Source organism: Oculina patagonica, chromosome 4, assembly GCF_052425735.1.
Source record: "Oculina patagonica isolate OP01 chromosome 4, crgOcupat, whole genome shotgun sequence".
NCBI lineage: Eukaryota > Metazoa > Cnidaria > Anthozoa > Scleractinia > Oculinidae > Oculina > Oculina patagonica.
In genome coordinates, this window is record NC_135761.1 from 50451315 (window position 1) to 50465801 (window position 14487).

Sequence of the window (14487 nt, forward strand, 5' to 3'; positions counted from 1 at the left end):
TGGTGTTAATAACAACCCACCTCAGAGTAAGGGTTCACAATTCTGACAGAATCACTTTGTAACTCTCAGTTTAATTTATTTTTTAGGTGTTTAGGTACTAATCATAGCGATTGTCTGCGAAGATTGCCTGAAGGCGAGCAAAATGAAAAAAAAATCGAAAATTATCAAACTTGGCCAACATGCTGATTTATTGGACGTTCAATCACATTATCATTTAAGGCCGAACGGGGACGATGGTCAAAAAGTACAGTTTGGCAAAAGGGTACAGACAACAAAGGACTTAAAAAGAACCCAAAAATGACTGAAAGATACATTCAAACAATAAATACATCGCAATTAAAACAGTTAAATGAAAATTCGATAATAAACATGAATATTTTCGGGATATTCTTAATATTTTCAGCGTGTTATGCCGATTTCAGCATGGCCTAAACTGGCAAAATTGTGAGCGGAGATACCATTTTTATCCACACATGTGTGATACCATTTTTCTCAATTTGCTACCACTCGCTATACCACTGCAGTTTATATAATAAAACGAGATAACGAGATAAAACATCGCCGTTTGGTGCCACGGCATTCCAACCTATAGAAAGGAAAAAAATACCATTGAAAATCGCACTTTGACTGTTGGTTGGGTCTATTGTTACGAAAATAAAGCAGTGTTTTGTCTTGGAGTAACTGAGAAAGAAAATGGGTTACTTAAACGAGCACTATTCACAAGTGCGAGTAAATACAAAAATAAATTCATTTTTTTGCAAATTGTTATGCAGTATGATTAAAAGGAAATCTATTAGTGACCAGTTGCTTCCCCTCTCACTTCAATGTGTCTTTTTTGTTTACAATTGCTTTCTATTTTCTTTTATGTATTTTTAACAATGCTGAATTCGCTAATGACGGGTTACTTGCTGATGTGCAGTATTGTTAATTATAATATAGATAGGAGTCTACGCGCGCTCTGATTGGCCAAAAACCTATGTTTTATCAGAGTATAAAACATAGAAAAATCATGTTTTACTGTTTTTCGTCAGCTTTCCTCGAGTGCTTCGCGCGTCGCTGACTGTTCGTTGGCTATAACCACTCGTATCCAACAAGGGCGAATAGAATAATTGTTTTATTAAATTCCTTTCAAGTATAAATCCACTGGACATTTCATTTTGATGTAAACGAAGTGAGGTGGGAAAAGTTGTGGCGCGGTGTTCACTGCTTGAGTTGAATGAAACTCGCAAGAAAAGCGAGCGAGAGAGTTTTCTTTCGAAGATTTTCTTCGACATTCTCCTCTTAAATCGTTTATTCATGCTGGAACTTGATTGTAACAACAATTAAGGTTTACGGGAAGATCCGAAGCAATAGTTTTTCTGGAAATTATACGCCTTGTTCAAGTCGAACAAAGAAAGGGACGGATGTCATCAAGACTACTATATTATGCTGAGACGAAATTGCACTCAGAGTCGGCGAAGTTTATTGAAGTTCTAAAAGACAAGATCAAGATTGAAAGGTAACAAACTTACCTGAAATGCTTAACCTTATTTTACGTCGAACACTGAATGAAATTGTGTCAGTTTTCTGGTCTTCCCCTAAACTATTTTCTGCTTTTCATCTTCGTTTACTCGCTTTTATTGTACATATTTTTAATTAAACTTTTCACTCGCGGTGTCTAAAATCTATATCATAAAGCAAAGAAAGAAGCCTAAGCCATGTTTTATTCTGTCATAAAACACTCCGGGCATTTGAGAACACTCGAAAAATGTAGAAAACATTTGCCTGCGGCTCATGTTTTCTACATTTCCCTCGTGTTCTCAAATGCACGTCGTGTTTTATGACAGTATAAAACATGGCTTGGTCTTCTTTATTTGTTAAATAATTGCTAAATTTGTTTTCATCCTCGTTTCCCTTATTTCCTTTTCTGATGGATAGTTCTATACATCAAATGCATTTCCATTTAATTAGTCCTACACCATCTAATGCTTCCCTCACGCGAGAGTACGTGTGGAACTGACGTATGTAGGACAGACCGGATGAACCTTCATCATCACCAATCCCCCCTTTAATTTCCTATTAAACAGGGAAATGAGGCCTTAGAGGCCTTAGTTGGCCATCTGGCTCATCACGCGTCCGATTTTTATTTATACCATGCCATAGAAAATACAGCCAATCAGAATACAGGAAAGCCGTTGTATATTCGACGGTTTTCAACCCAACCTTCCCATAGTGCGCTGCGACTGTATTCTTGACGAAATTTAGTAAGCGTATTTTCTATGGCATGGTATAAAATAGTTACACAACACTTTCTCGTGGTATACTATGGAATATCCCACTTGTCACTTGTGTTTTCTTGGCATACACACTCGCCTAAAGGCTCGTGTGTATACCGAGAAAATACAAGTGACGCGTGGGATATTCCATAGTATACCACTCGAAAGCGTTGCATAACTAGTATTTATTACACTTAAAATTCGATATTCACAATTGTAGTAAATTCGGTCCAAATAGCATAAAGAGCTGACACACAACAACAGCAACGTTTAATGCTACTCCATTTTCCAACCACATGCTACAATTCCGTATCCCATAATATACACTGAAACTGACTTCCGTTTAAAGTAGATACACAACAGTAATTTTGCGCGCTTTCTAACGAAAACAAGTTTTATACTAAACGAAGTATGGTACAGTCAGTATCTATTGACTTCAGTGAATTACAGATGTTACCCGACAGAAGAGCACTTGGCTCCCATTTTCAGTACACGGAACTCGATACACAGTGGCTCTAATTTAAGCGCCATCGTTTTTTCTGTCAGGCCTTCCTAGTCATTTTTTTTTAAATAACAGCTTTTACCACGATGGACTCGGAAACTCATGCTGAGACTAGTTCCTTCTTAAGAAATTGTTATTTATCAATCTATCTTTCACAACAGATATGGTTTCTTGTTTTTTTTTTCCTGTGGGCTTCAAGCAAGTTTTAATGAATAATTTACAAATGGAGGAATCATGACGTGTACAAGTTCATTAATATTGAGTATATTTGCTCTATATACACTGGCAAAAACAACGCGAAGCTCCTATCCAAATGCATAAACGATTATTCTGTTCAATTAAAGTGATCAATATGAATTATGATTAATATCAATAAAAATTTAAAAATTTACAAGAGGCGCATTATGCTAAGATTGCTTTGTCCATTCATTGTAATTCTGTCCCACGCATGACGTACGTATCTGGCTCGTGGCGTCGTCCTTGTTGTTCATCATGGCCGGTTGGTGCGGCACGGCTTAAAGACATTGAGGTCGAAAATGAAAGAAGGGTGACATTAGTATTTTGATGGTCGACAAAGGGAACAACTCGAGTTCGGAAATGACAGCATCCGCAACCAGGAAACAGTGCAAACAATGTTCGGCGGTAAATTGGCATTCTAAAACAGTAAATGAGAAAATTGACAACCGAGTTGCTAAACTGAAGCAGTTTGATAACGAAGGCTACAAAAACAGGTACCGTGTTACATGTAACACACTTAAGACTAACAATTACTAAGACTTGGAAAGGCATCCAAGTCACAATAAACATTCCTGTTATCAGAAACACCGTCTTTGACAACCTGGCCTCACTTCTTGCTCTGAAAGTACTGTGGAGGCGGGAGGCGTCCTTTTTCAAAATGACGCAATAGCAAATACACATTATTACCAAAGGAGTTGATAAGCTGATTATAATAATTGTTAAGAACTGCTGGATCTGTATGATGGCGAAACCAAGCAGCACTCGAGATGACGTCACAGCGATGGAGAGAATCCACGGCGTTACTATGACAACGACATAACTGCTTAACGTTAGCTGTCGATGGCGAAGAGGTTGGGCAATGGCGCTAAGTCTTTCAAGGGAAATAAAGACCAATGTGAACACTGACGAAAAGCCAGTGAACATGTCCACGCAGTCAAAGACAAGTGAAGACAACAATTTCTGCCCCGTTGTAACGATGATCACGTACATTGGTATAGCAAATAATCCAACCAACAGGTCTGCGATTGCCAAACTGATTAACAAGAAATGGGCACGTTTGCGAAGCCTTCGCTTGAGAAGAATTACGATGGACAGAGAGTTCCCAACAATGATTAAAAATGCCACTGTTCCATAGCAAGAACTCCAGAACACATTCCATTTATTGAAGTCCATTATGAGTCTCCTATATTTACCCCGGGATTAAAAAAAAAAGATAAGTCGTGAGCAGTGTGGGGTAGATGTATTGTGAGTCTGGTTTCCAGTCAATCAAGCAGTCCATCACACAATCACTGAATCAATCAATCAATCAATCGAAGGTTAGCCATTAGACAGTCAATCAGACAGTCAATCAATCAATTAATCAATCAATCAATCAATCAATCAATCAACTAGGAACTCAATCAACAAGTCAATCACATATGCATTTGATAGGTATTATCTCCACACATACTGATTTCTAACATATATAACGAGTTTGATTGTAACGTATGGCTTTTGTTGCTCTGTTGGTTTACTGTCCTGCACTGCATTTAGTTAATCAGTGACGGATCAAGTTGTACAGAAGCTTTCTATTTTTTAACAAGACTGAGGGCTCACCTTTACTCCCCTCCCCCCAACCCTTTTTTAGCAAGAAAAGACCCATCTCTGCTCCTGCGAACCTTCGTTAAAACACCTCTGGATCTGCTGCTGTAAACAACTCTCAAAAAGCTAAACGATCATATAATCTTAAGTTATCGAGAAGCAAAATTCAACTCAATGTGTGGCCTCGTCAGTTACTGAAGCAATTACCGACCAATTACCGCTCGTCGCCCTACGGAAAGGTTTTCCACCATTTGCAATGTCTGAATAAAGAAAGCCAACAAATCATTGTTTGCCGTTTAATATACGACTATATACACAATCAGTGCTTACAACTCACGGGAGCATTTTTCGTAACACAACTTTGCTATGAAGAGCATAACAAAACAGAAACGCACAGCGAATGATAGTTTGACCACACAGCTCGCTATCGAATGTTCTATCCCCATGTTTATCCTAGCCAGCCGGCCATTCAAAATGTGTTGCGTGTGTAAGTAAGCTATTTACATCTAAATTTCTTACCAATGTTATCTTAGAGCCCGCAGTAAAGGTTGGCTGCTTTGACAAGAAGTAAATCTAACAGCTTGTCAGCAGCTTTGGACTGCCGGGTGGACTCATCTAGTTCTTGTCCGATGACTTTCTAAGCGGTAGCTTGAGCTTCGTGTAGCCTGCAAAACTATCACCGACTAAATTTGTAATGACGCGACGGCATAGGTGTTGAAATTTTCCATTTACTTAGCCAGACCAAATATTTTTCTTCCATTGTCGAGTCTAATTATTTTTGACATGATCTTAGATGTAAGCATAAGTGGTTGTTTTGTGTAAAGTAAATAAGTAATCGCATCCGTTCCTGATCAGGCTATTTTTGTAGAAATTATCATAGGGACCAGTCGATAGTTGTGAGCAGCTTTTCTTCAAAGACAGTTTTAAATTCACATGAAAAATTTAGAATTCCAACAGTTTATGGCATGCACGGGCGATCTCAAAGCACATACGTTTCCATTAACCATATTGCCAATATACACAAAACTGGCAGATTGAAAGAAACTGAACTCGGTAGGTAAATGAACGTTTAGAACGTTTGCAGTATATCTTTCTTCGAATCACTTTGAAAAAGTACTGAATATACTTAAAGCAAAGTATAATTTTTGAATCTACGACCGCCCAAATTGCTTTAAAAAAAACTTTGTGGAAACAACCTAAAATGATCCAAAAATGTTTTGTTGACTTTTGTACATAAATTAGTTTATATAAGCCAGCAGGATTGCCTTGACCTAACAGCATTTGGGTCTTTCTGTGTAAACATAGAAAGCTTTTGTTATTTTAGTAATCATTACAGTTCAAACATTGCGAGAAAAGGGTAATCGAAACAGCGACAGCCTGCCATAAAACAATTCTCACTAAGTGAAAAAGCTTTACAAAATTTTCATTTAATTGCGGAACATTACAGGACGGGGTAACGCAAGCAGAAAAGTAAACGACCAGTGAAACTTTGAAAAACAATATTTGCCAAAAGTTGTAAACAGGAACCATAATACAGCGAAATGGTTATGCCTATCATAATGCTGTCTGGTTTTAATTGTCTTCAAAGAATACTATTTTGCACAATGCTTTCATATTGTCACATTTTATTTCAAATATGAATTGTTTTTTCTTTAGCATATATAGTTACAAAAAGGGAAATTACCGGAGGTTTGTTAGGCAAAGTCAATATTTGAGATTGTACACCTTAACCCATAAAAAAGATATATGTCTCGCCAATGCAATATTGGAAAATAACATACGTCTGAGAGTGAACTTTTAAACGACAGACATAAACACACAATTTTAGATAAAGAATAATTATATGTTTTAAAAACATATTGTATACTGCAAAACTGAGTCAACTAAGGTTTAATCATGCAACTGTTATTCAGAGATGTCACAGTGATAGGAATGAATGATGTAAATCAGTCTTAACATTGTGGTTTAGTCACTTATCTATTATAGCACTGACTTATGCTCTCACGAAGGCACGTAAGCAAATAAAAAATGGCGCTGTGGAATATTGATAAAAGTTAACCGGTTTACCTAATAGCTACCAACTAAGTGACTACATGAAGAACGATGTATGCCTTAGTGTCAGTTAAATATATATCATCGACATACAACTGTATTGCCATAAATGTGATTAAGAAAATACTGTCGTGTTTGCGCCTAGCATTAGAAACGAAGTTGCAGATATCCAAGTTTCTCGCCGCCAAAAAAATGGGAAGACTTATGATAATTGTATACAATTAATGGAAAGCATGAAACTGAAGATGAAACTGACAACACTAACTACATTGGAGCAGGGAGCAGGCAGTTAATGTCGTTAATGTTGTGCGAAATAATAATACACAGTGAAACTTCTATTTAGCGGTCACCCTCTGGAAATGAGCTGTTGGCTGCTCGATCGATCAATGAAAGTTATAGAAGTTTCAGCCGGAAATCTGACGCACTGGGCGTGGTAGAAACTTATTTGTTGAAGTATACAGCTAATTCGAGAATGGTTCCCGAAAAAAAAAAATCACAAACGTGCACGCGACAAGTCCGAAAGGTTGTCTGGGTATTCATTTCAATTTTGCATATTGCCCTAGAGGCAATGTACAAGTTTGTATTTTTGCACGTGAAGATTTTGTTTTTCCTCTCTCTTCGTTTCAATCTTCTTCACTTTCGGCCATCCTTACCTTCTTTTATATTTGCTGTGTTGAAATGTTGCTTTACTGATTTTAGTGGTTATTTCTATATTTTTTTGAATTTAGTGGCCATTTCCTGAGCCTACAGTTTAGCTAAAATCTGTGACACAGTTTCTTTAATGTAAGCGTTGTAGCCGCTTTATATACACACAGAAAACAAAACACGAAATTATTTCAGAAAATTGTAAAATGTCAGACCCTCTTTACCAGTAAGGGAAAGAAAAAGATGATGATGAAAATATTACGGGCCAAAAACTATTTTATTAATGCTATTTTACCTTTACATTACAATAATTATATATCCCATCACAGAATGATAGTCGTCTAGAGTCATTTCTAAATGATTCGCGCTTTACATAGCAGTATTGAGTTTTCTCTTGGCGTATAGAATGTGTTCGTCTTCAACGTATCACAGCCGTATTTTTACGCTGTTTATGAATCCATTCAATTTTTTCCCGCGATTACAACACTCTGATGGAACATTGCTGCTCTTTTATGAAGCCAATTGTATATTAAGTGAAACCCAACTGCCTAAAACATTTGCAGTACAACACTAAGGCTTAAACTACTGATACACTTACATAGGTCCTGCGACTAGAACTTCTTCTAGAACTTTTGGGGCTATAACTTTTAATTTCAAAACACTTTCGCCTCAGACTTGACGAATTTAACCCCGACGAGACAATATTTTCAGTCCCCATGCAAAGGCGAACATTCAGTGAAGAATACGAGCCAAGAATCCCGCTAAATGTATTTAAAGTTTCTCCTCGTAGATTTCTGAGAGGGATTTCGTCATTTAAAACACTGTACCTGCAGTTGAAATTTTCCGAAATTGCTTTTCGAAACTCTGGTATTCTCAATGAGTAGATTACGGTATTCATGAACGAGTTGCAATACTGTAAAAGCTTAATAAAGTTCACTACATTTTGTGAAGGTAATGGACATTCCAGGCAGAAATGAACAACGTATAGCAGGCTCTGAAATGGCAACCATGTTAAAACGAACACTCCTGTCACCAGGCATAAAGTCTTAGCAAGTCTCTTGTCATGTTCCCGTCCCAAACCATTTCGGTCGCGAAAGCGAACCTTTAACCACAAAGCGACGTACGCAGCACACGTGATAATAAATGACGTCAGTAGAGCTGTGAGGACAATGTCAAGGGTGGCAACGTAAGGTGCTATTTTGTAACGATAAAGCAAGTTAATCATCGAGATAGTCAGAGCAGAGAACCAACCAAGACCAATGAAACCAAAGTACACTCGTTTTCGAAGACGTCGGTGGACGAGAGGCCAACCAATGGCGAAAAATCTTTCAACTGAAATCATTGCCAATGTAAACACGGACGCGAGGCCTGACAGAATGTCCACTGCTTCGAACAAGTGATGCACGGCTCCTTTTTGCAAATCAGTTTGGACGCTTAAGTAAATATAAAGTGGAATCGCTACGGCTCCTACCATCACGTCAGCTATAGCCAAGCTGATCAGAAAGAAGAGTGTACGTTTGCGAACAAGCCTCCTGGTAGTGAATGCTGCGATTGTAAGAGTATTGCCCGCCACAATGACAACAGCGACCATGGCAAAGACGGTGCTCCATGCAATGTTTGCCTTCTCTGACAGAACAACCTCTTGAGTCCTATTCGGCTGTGATTTCAAAGAGTTACCCATTTTAAATGAAAAGATCTGTTGAGAAAAGGAAAACACCATTAGTTCAACTGCGCTTCGTGAATTTCAATTTTAGATATACATTCAACTCTCTCTTTACAGACACTGCTATAAGACGGATACCTCTCTAAGATATATAGACACCTGAGGGCCCGGTTGTTCAAAACTCCGATTAAACTAACCAACGATTAAGCCTAATCGTCGATTAAAATTCCTAACACCGGGTTAGCTAATCGGTGGAATTGAGAACGTTGTTCAAAGCCCGATTAGAGGCGTGATTAGTTAATCGCCGATTAACGGTTAGTACTTGGTGTAAAATCACTTGTATTGTCTCGCTAATCGACGATTAATATCCCAAAATGCAATTCTCCTTGAGTAAACACTGCGATGGTTTCCAATATGGCGGCTGTAGTGTCGCATGTGGTAAAAGGAAAACAACTGTGGCGACGTAAAACTAACAGGTCCGATTCGAAAATAATCATGTTTCCACTCGCATTAAATCATAGTGATGACTAGCATTTGAACAATTGGTTTCAGAGTGTGACCAGGCTTCGTAAATCTTCCTCTACGAGGTTTGTAATTTACTGGATGCAGGATGTAAGCGATGCAAGCTTATTGAATTATTTATAGACGTTCTGCGGAAGCAAGGCCGTAGTTCTTGTTTTTGTATTGTATTTATTGTTTTATAAAGTTTAACATAAAGTTAACACAGAAAAGAAATGTACAGCAAAAAGTAAATAAAACTATTTTAACGACAAAGGTCGTAGTTTTTGATCGCAACAAGCCAGTATGGTATCGTTATATTGAAAACTTCGCAGGCGTCTTTGTCTCACAAACAACAAGTCCGCCATTTTTTCCAGTTTAATCGGCCGATTAGTGAGTTAATCTTCTCCCGGAGCAGTGTTAAATTTAACCCTTAGTTTAATCGTTGATTAGCGCTAATCGGGCTTCGAGCAACGCAATCTAATCGCTGGTTAACTCTGGTTAAAATTTAATCGCCGATTAGCATATTTAATCGCTGATTAGCACTAATCGGAGTTTTGAACAACCGGGCCCTGGCGTTGATCCCTGTCGTTTCCCGGTTATTTTACTGTAACTAAACTCCCAATAAGACGGAAACCCCTTTTAGACGGACAGTTAGAGCCGGTCGCGACGGTGCGATGTCCGGCTAGAGAGAGTTGACTGTAGATATGTAGAGCTGATTTTGATATACGTGGGAACTGTAATAATATATCTCAAACAATACGTAATTCGTGTTTTAATTTTGTTGTTGTTTGTTTTGTCACAGGTTTTGATTCCTGCTTTTTTGTATGAACCTTGAAAATTATTTTTGGTGGTTTCGGGTCTTGTGCTAATATGGGACTAGGAGCAAAGGACGATGTAGCAGTGCTGCTCTCAGAACCCTTACCGCTACACCGGCACCATCACTGCAGCTTTCGAATATGATCGCAGACGATCGCAGAATTGTACCTTTTGTGATCTGCGGTCATATGGAAACACGCATCGTTTTGCAATCCATTGCGTTTGTCTGTGATGGATTGCAGACGATTGCAGAGGATCGTAAAAAACAGAACCATGTTCTATTCCTTGCGATCGCGGATCGTCTGCGATCGTTTGCGATCATTGCCATTATATGGAAACACAACTGCAATCTATGCGATCGAAACTCCCGATCCCATCATTATATTAAACACTTCTACGATCGTTAGCGATCATATGGATACAGTTCGCTATGCAATCTTTGCTATCACACGGTTCAGTACTTTCTGCGTTTTTCGATCGTCCTCGATTGCATTCATATTGAAACAAGGTAAAAAGTCATCTTGCTATGCCATTGCGTTACGCTCGTTGCAGAGACACCTGTCTTTATCGGTGTCTCTCTCCTCCTGGCCAAGGAGTATAAAATAATGATCTGTACCGACGAACTGTCAGGGTGACTAAAATATGCTCCGGGGAACTGCCCTGTTACAGGGCCGTAGCCAGACCCATGACATGGGCGAGGCACAAAAAAATTTGAGTGTCAAAAGCACGAGCCATAAGCGGAGCCTGAAAAAAAAAATTGAAAAATAGCAGCTCTGGGATACTTTTTTCGCATTTTTCACGAGGTTTTTCTTCAGAAAAATCAGCCAGGTTCAACTGAACGGATTTTTTTTTAATTTGGCTATAAATCAAGACGAGGCAAGTGCCTCGTCTTCCCTGTTGCTAGTTACGGCCCTGTATTATGGACATATATAAAACTTGGACATTAAACTAAATGAAAATGAGGAATAAATAATCGTTATCCTTATCCTGGATCAAACTTCTGTATTTGAATACCGACCTAAATTTAACATTTAGTAGTTAGTTATTTTCTGCTTCAAACACAAAACTATTCAATGACATAAATTATGGCTCGAAAAAGACCTTATATTTTCCTTTTTCTTTATAATTTCCAAATACTTAAATGTCGTTTCTTTTCATTTTTTTTTTGCCTCAATAAATAAAATGATAAAACAAAATTTGTTCAGATCAGCAAAAACCTGAATTAAAACTGGCAAGAAAATTACATTGTGTAATAATTATTCGTCTTTTGCAGCAGCCCACAGTCTCCTATGACGCAGATAGAAACGAGAAATATGAGAATGAATTAAATTTTGGAAATGAATGATACATTGAAGACATGCCGGCTATGATGTTAAAAACTCAAAAAAAAACTTAATTTAAAAACAAGAGAGGATTGAAACATTTAAACATATCACTCGTTGTTTCGCGGCGTTAAATTTGCATTTAGATATCCATATTTTGTTCCAAATCGGTCGCAACTGCGGTTAAGGTTAATTGCTTTCTGCCGATAGTAAAATTGCAATATTGGTTTTTTGAAGATAAAGAAATTACCTTGGAAAAAGATTGAAAGTCAAGTTAATTTTTCTCTCTTTGTTTTTTCTCTATTGTTCGAAGACAATCTTAAAGCTATTATTACAATTGCGTTCTTTGTGTGTTTTCCATTGCACCCTGTAATATACTCGCTCTCAAAATAGAAAAGAAATTTAATTTCATTGCGACTTAACATGAAGTAAGGTTTCCGTACACTCCAAGAGTAACGTATAACCGCATTTTCTGCTACGGAAAATAAGAAGATGACCGATTTTCAATCATAGGGGTCGAAATAAAATTAAAAAAAAACAGTATCGTGAAGCTTCGTGCATGAAGCCTATATAACCTGACCTAGCAATGCAGCGTTCAACACTGAGACTTTTAACAGCTATTAAAAAATACTGAAATTGTTACTCGTCTTAGAATAAGATACATGTCTTTGACTCAACTTACAAAATCTACAGTACACTAGATCCGTTTATATTGCCGAAGAAGCTGATAACGAAAACGATGCCTCTATCACCAATGTGCCCACTAACATAAGAGCATTTCTTAAATTAAGTTAGTTGGAAAGATGGCAACTTACACGAGGATTTCTTGAGACCAACTGCCACAATCCGCACAATCTTCAAGTTCGACCGAAACCCGTCGGTAAAATGACTGCTAACGGTAAAATCGAAATTAACAATTGGTTATCAGTTCTGATAACAACATGCAGACTGACACATTTTCATGGAATAAAAACCTTCGCAGATACTGTCTAATTGACCTTCACCATAGCAATGACGTTTTCATTTACTTTCCTTCCGTTAATTAAAGTCTCAATGTAAAATGCATTATGGCCTTGAGCTTAAAAAACTAATGCAATCAAATCTCATTCATTTTCCTTTCTTAAAATGAAATTTTAATCACGTTCAAGGTCGATTATCACAAAAAATCTTAACTTAGATATTTGCAAAATTTGTACTCAGCAGCTAGATACAGGCAAAAAAAGCAAGATAAAAAACGAACGCGTACCTTGAATTCTATGCCGACACACCTGTAAAATTGAAATTGATGAACGTTATTTTCTTGCTTCCTGTTTGCCGCGTGATTAAAGTTAGCCTTTACAAATATATTCGCTTCGTAAAGTAGTCGGAATACATCAGAACACATTAGCATTTTGTCGCTTCTAATATGAAATGAGCCTTCTGTGTGACAAACCGCACGTCATATTAAACTTTATTAAACAAAACACTTTATTGCTACTTATTTTCGCGGGACTTATTTTTGCGATTTTCAAAAATCGGAAATTAAAGACCCGCGAAAATTTATTTTTACGTTTTCTATTGTATTTTGTGTTTATGGCCACACGCGAAAATTAAGTCCCCGAAATATGCCCGTTCCATCGCGAAATTAAGTTCCCACGAAAATAAGTAACAATAAGGTATATCAGGCTTTTTTAGCCTGCGTTGCAGCCGGACGCGTCACAAAATCCTCGATATAGTCGGTTTAGATTGTCTGCGACCCAAGCTAGCTATTTTTTGTTATTATTCAGGAATATAATCATCGTCATTTAGATTCGCTATATATCGGTGATGAGTTCCAATTGGGACGAATACAGCTGTCCGCGGTTGACAATCCTGCTGTATCGGTTCTAGTCGTGGTGGTGTCTCGCAAAGTCTAACTGTTTTCAGTATGTATGATCAGCCTTGCAGTACTGTTTGTCATTACTTCTAATTAACAATTCGACGGCAAGCTCGAGGTTTCCATCGCCTTATAGTTGGTGAGGTGGGGAGCCCCGGACCATCTATCAAAGTCGATAGAAACCGAGAGCGAGCCGTCTAATTATTTAAGCATAACCAAGATACCGATCTATTCAACAAAACGTTCGGCAAATGTCACTTATTTATGTTTTTATCTGCTTTGCAATTGTCCTTGGCAAAGCAGTCTATCAAATATTAGACCGCGCTTGCGTGGCCAATCGGATTGCAAGGTTTCCCAATAGTCGGCCACTGGGTTGTGTTAGTAATAATTAATATCACCATAGTTTGTGTGCCATTTATATCTATCTTTTCTTCATATGGATCGAATTCGAACATCCTCTAAAGTCTTGAAAAAATAAAACTATTTCTTTTTATTGCGTTGCTAATTCTATGAAATTGTAATGTCCATTGAAATACTACTTTCAATTAGTGATCGTTCGTGAATATGGGATCACAGAAGACTTTACTGCCAAACGAACCTTGTAGTATTTTATTTGTGATAATCAAAAACAAAATCGAAAAACTATTTCGTTTGCTCGACGTCTAGCCCCTTTACTGTTATTACTGGGGCTTAACAATTAAACTGTTTGCTTTTTTTTTTTTTGTTTTTGTTTTTTTTTTTTCATGGGTAACCTGAATTTTGATGTTGTCATACTTGTGATCGACCCTTTTTGCTAACAACTGTTTAGACATTAACTACGTTGTAATTTAAATGACGGGAAAAGTATTCTTGAATCTTTACTGGAAATTCTATGGTAACGTATAGCCATTTTAAGGACTTGTCCCAGTTACATATTTTAAGAGGGAAATGGAATACAAATTAATTATATTTTCAACGAGTGTATCACTTTTCGCGTGCGCTTTAAAAAAAATAGTTCCTTAGCTTTACTTGAGGGGTCCTTTTATTTAACAATTTGACCGCTGATTAATTGAATTATA

At 37.5% G+C, this 14487-nt stretch overlaps 3 protein-coding genes across 3 annotated transcripts in view; all 3 read right to left on the reverse strand.

Annotated features, from left to right (window-relative positions):
* The window catches only part of LOC144650453 (uncharacterized), a 163867-nt gene that overhangs the window by 48647 nt on the left and 100733 nt on the right, over window positions 1-14487 (reverse strand). The window lies entirely within an intron of this gene.
* LOC144650446 (adenosine receptor A2a-like) lies at window positions 2147-5238 on the reverse strand. The gene is made up of 2 exons (XM_078510133.1): window positions 5095-5238; window positions 2147-4177 (listed from the first exon to the last, which is right to left on the reverse strand). The coding sequence occupies exon 2, from the start codon at window positions 4165-4167 to the stop codon at window positions 3184-3186; it is 984 nt and encodes a 327-aa protein (XP_078366259.1). The 5' UTR covers window positions 4168-4177; window positions 5095-5238; the 3' UTR covers window positions 2147-3183.
* Window positions 7830-12649, reverse strand: LOC144650442 (adenosine receptor A3-like). The gene is made up of 2 exons (XM_078510125.1): window positions 12390-12649; window positions 7830-8968 (listed from the first exon to the last, which is right to left on the reverse strand). Exon 2 carries the CDS (start codon window positions 8951-8953, stop codon window positions 7850-7852), a length of 1104 nt encoding a protein of 367 aa, XP_078366251.1. The 5' UTR covers window positions 8954-8968; window positions 12390-12649; the 3' UTR covers window positions 7830-7849.

What these genes read in the sequence shown, in the direction of transcription:
- LOC144650446 (XM_078510133.1), bottom strand. Translation starts at nt 4,167, where the DNA reads ATGGACTTCAATAAATGGAATGTGTTCTGGAGTTCTTGCTATGGAACA.
- LOC144650442 (XM_078510125.1), bottom strand. Translation starts at nt 8,953, where the DNA reads ATGGGTAACTCTTTGAAATCACAGCCGAATAGGACTCAAGAGGTTGTT.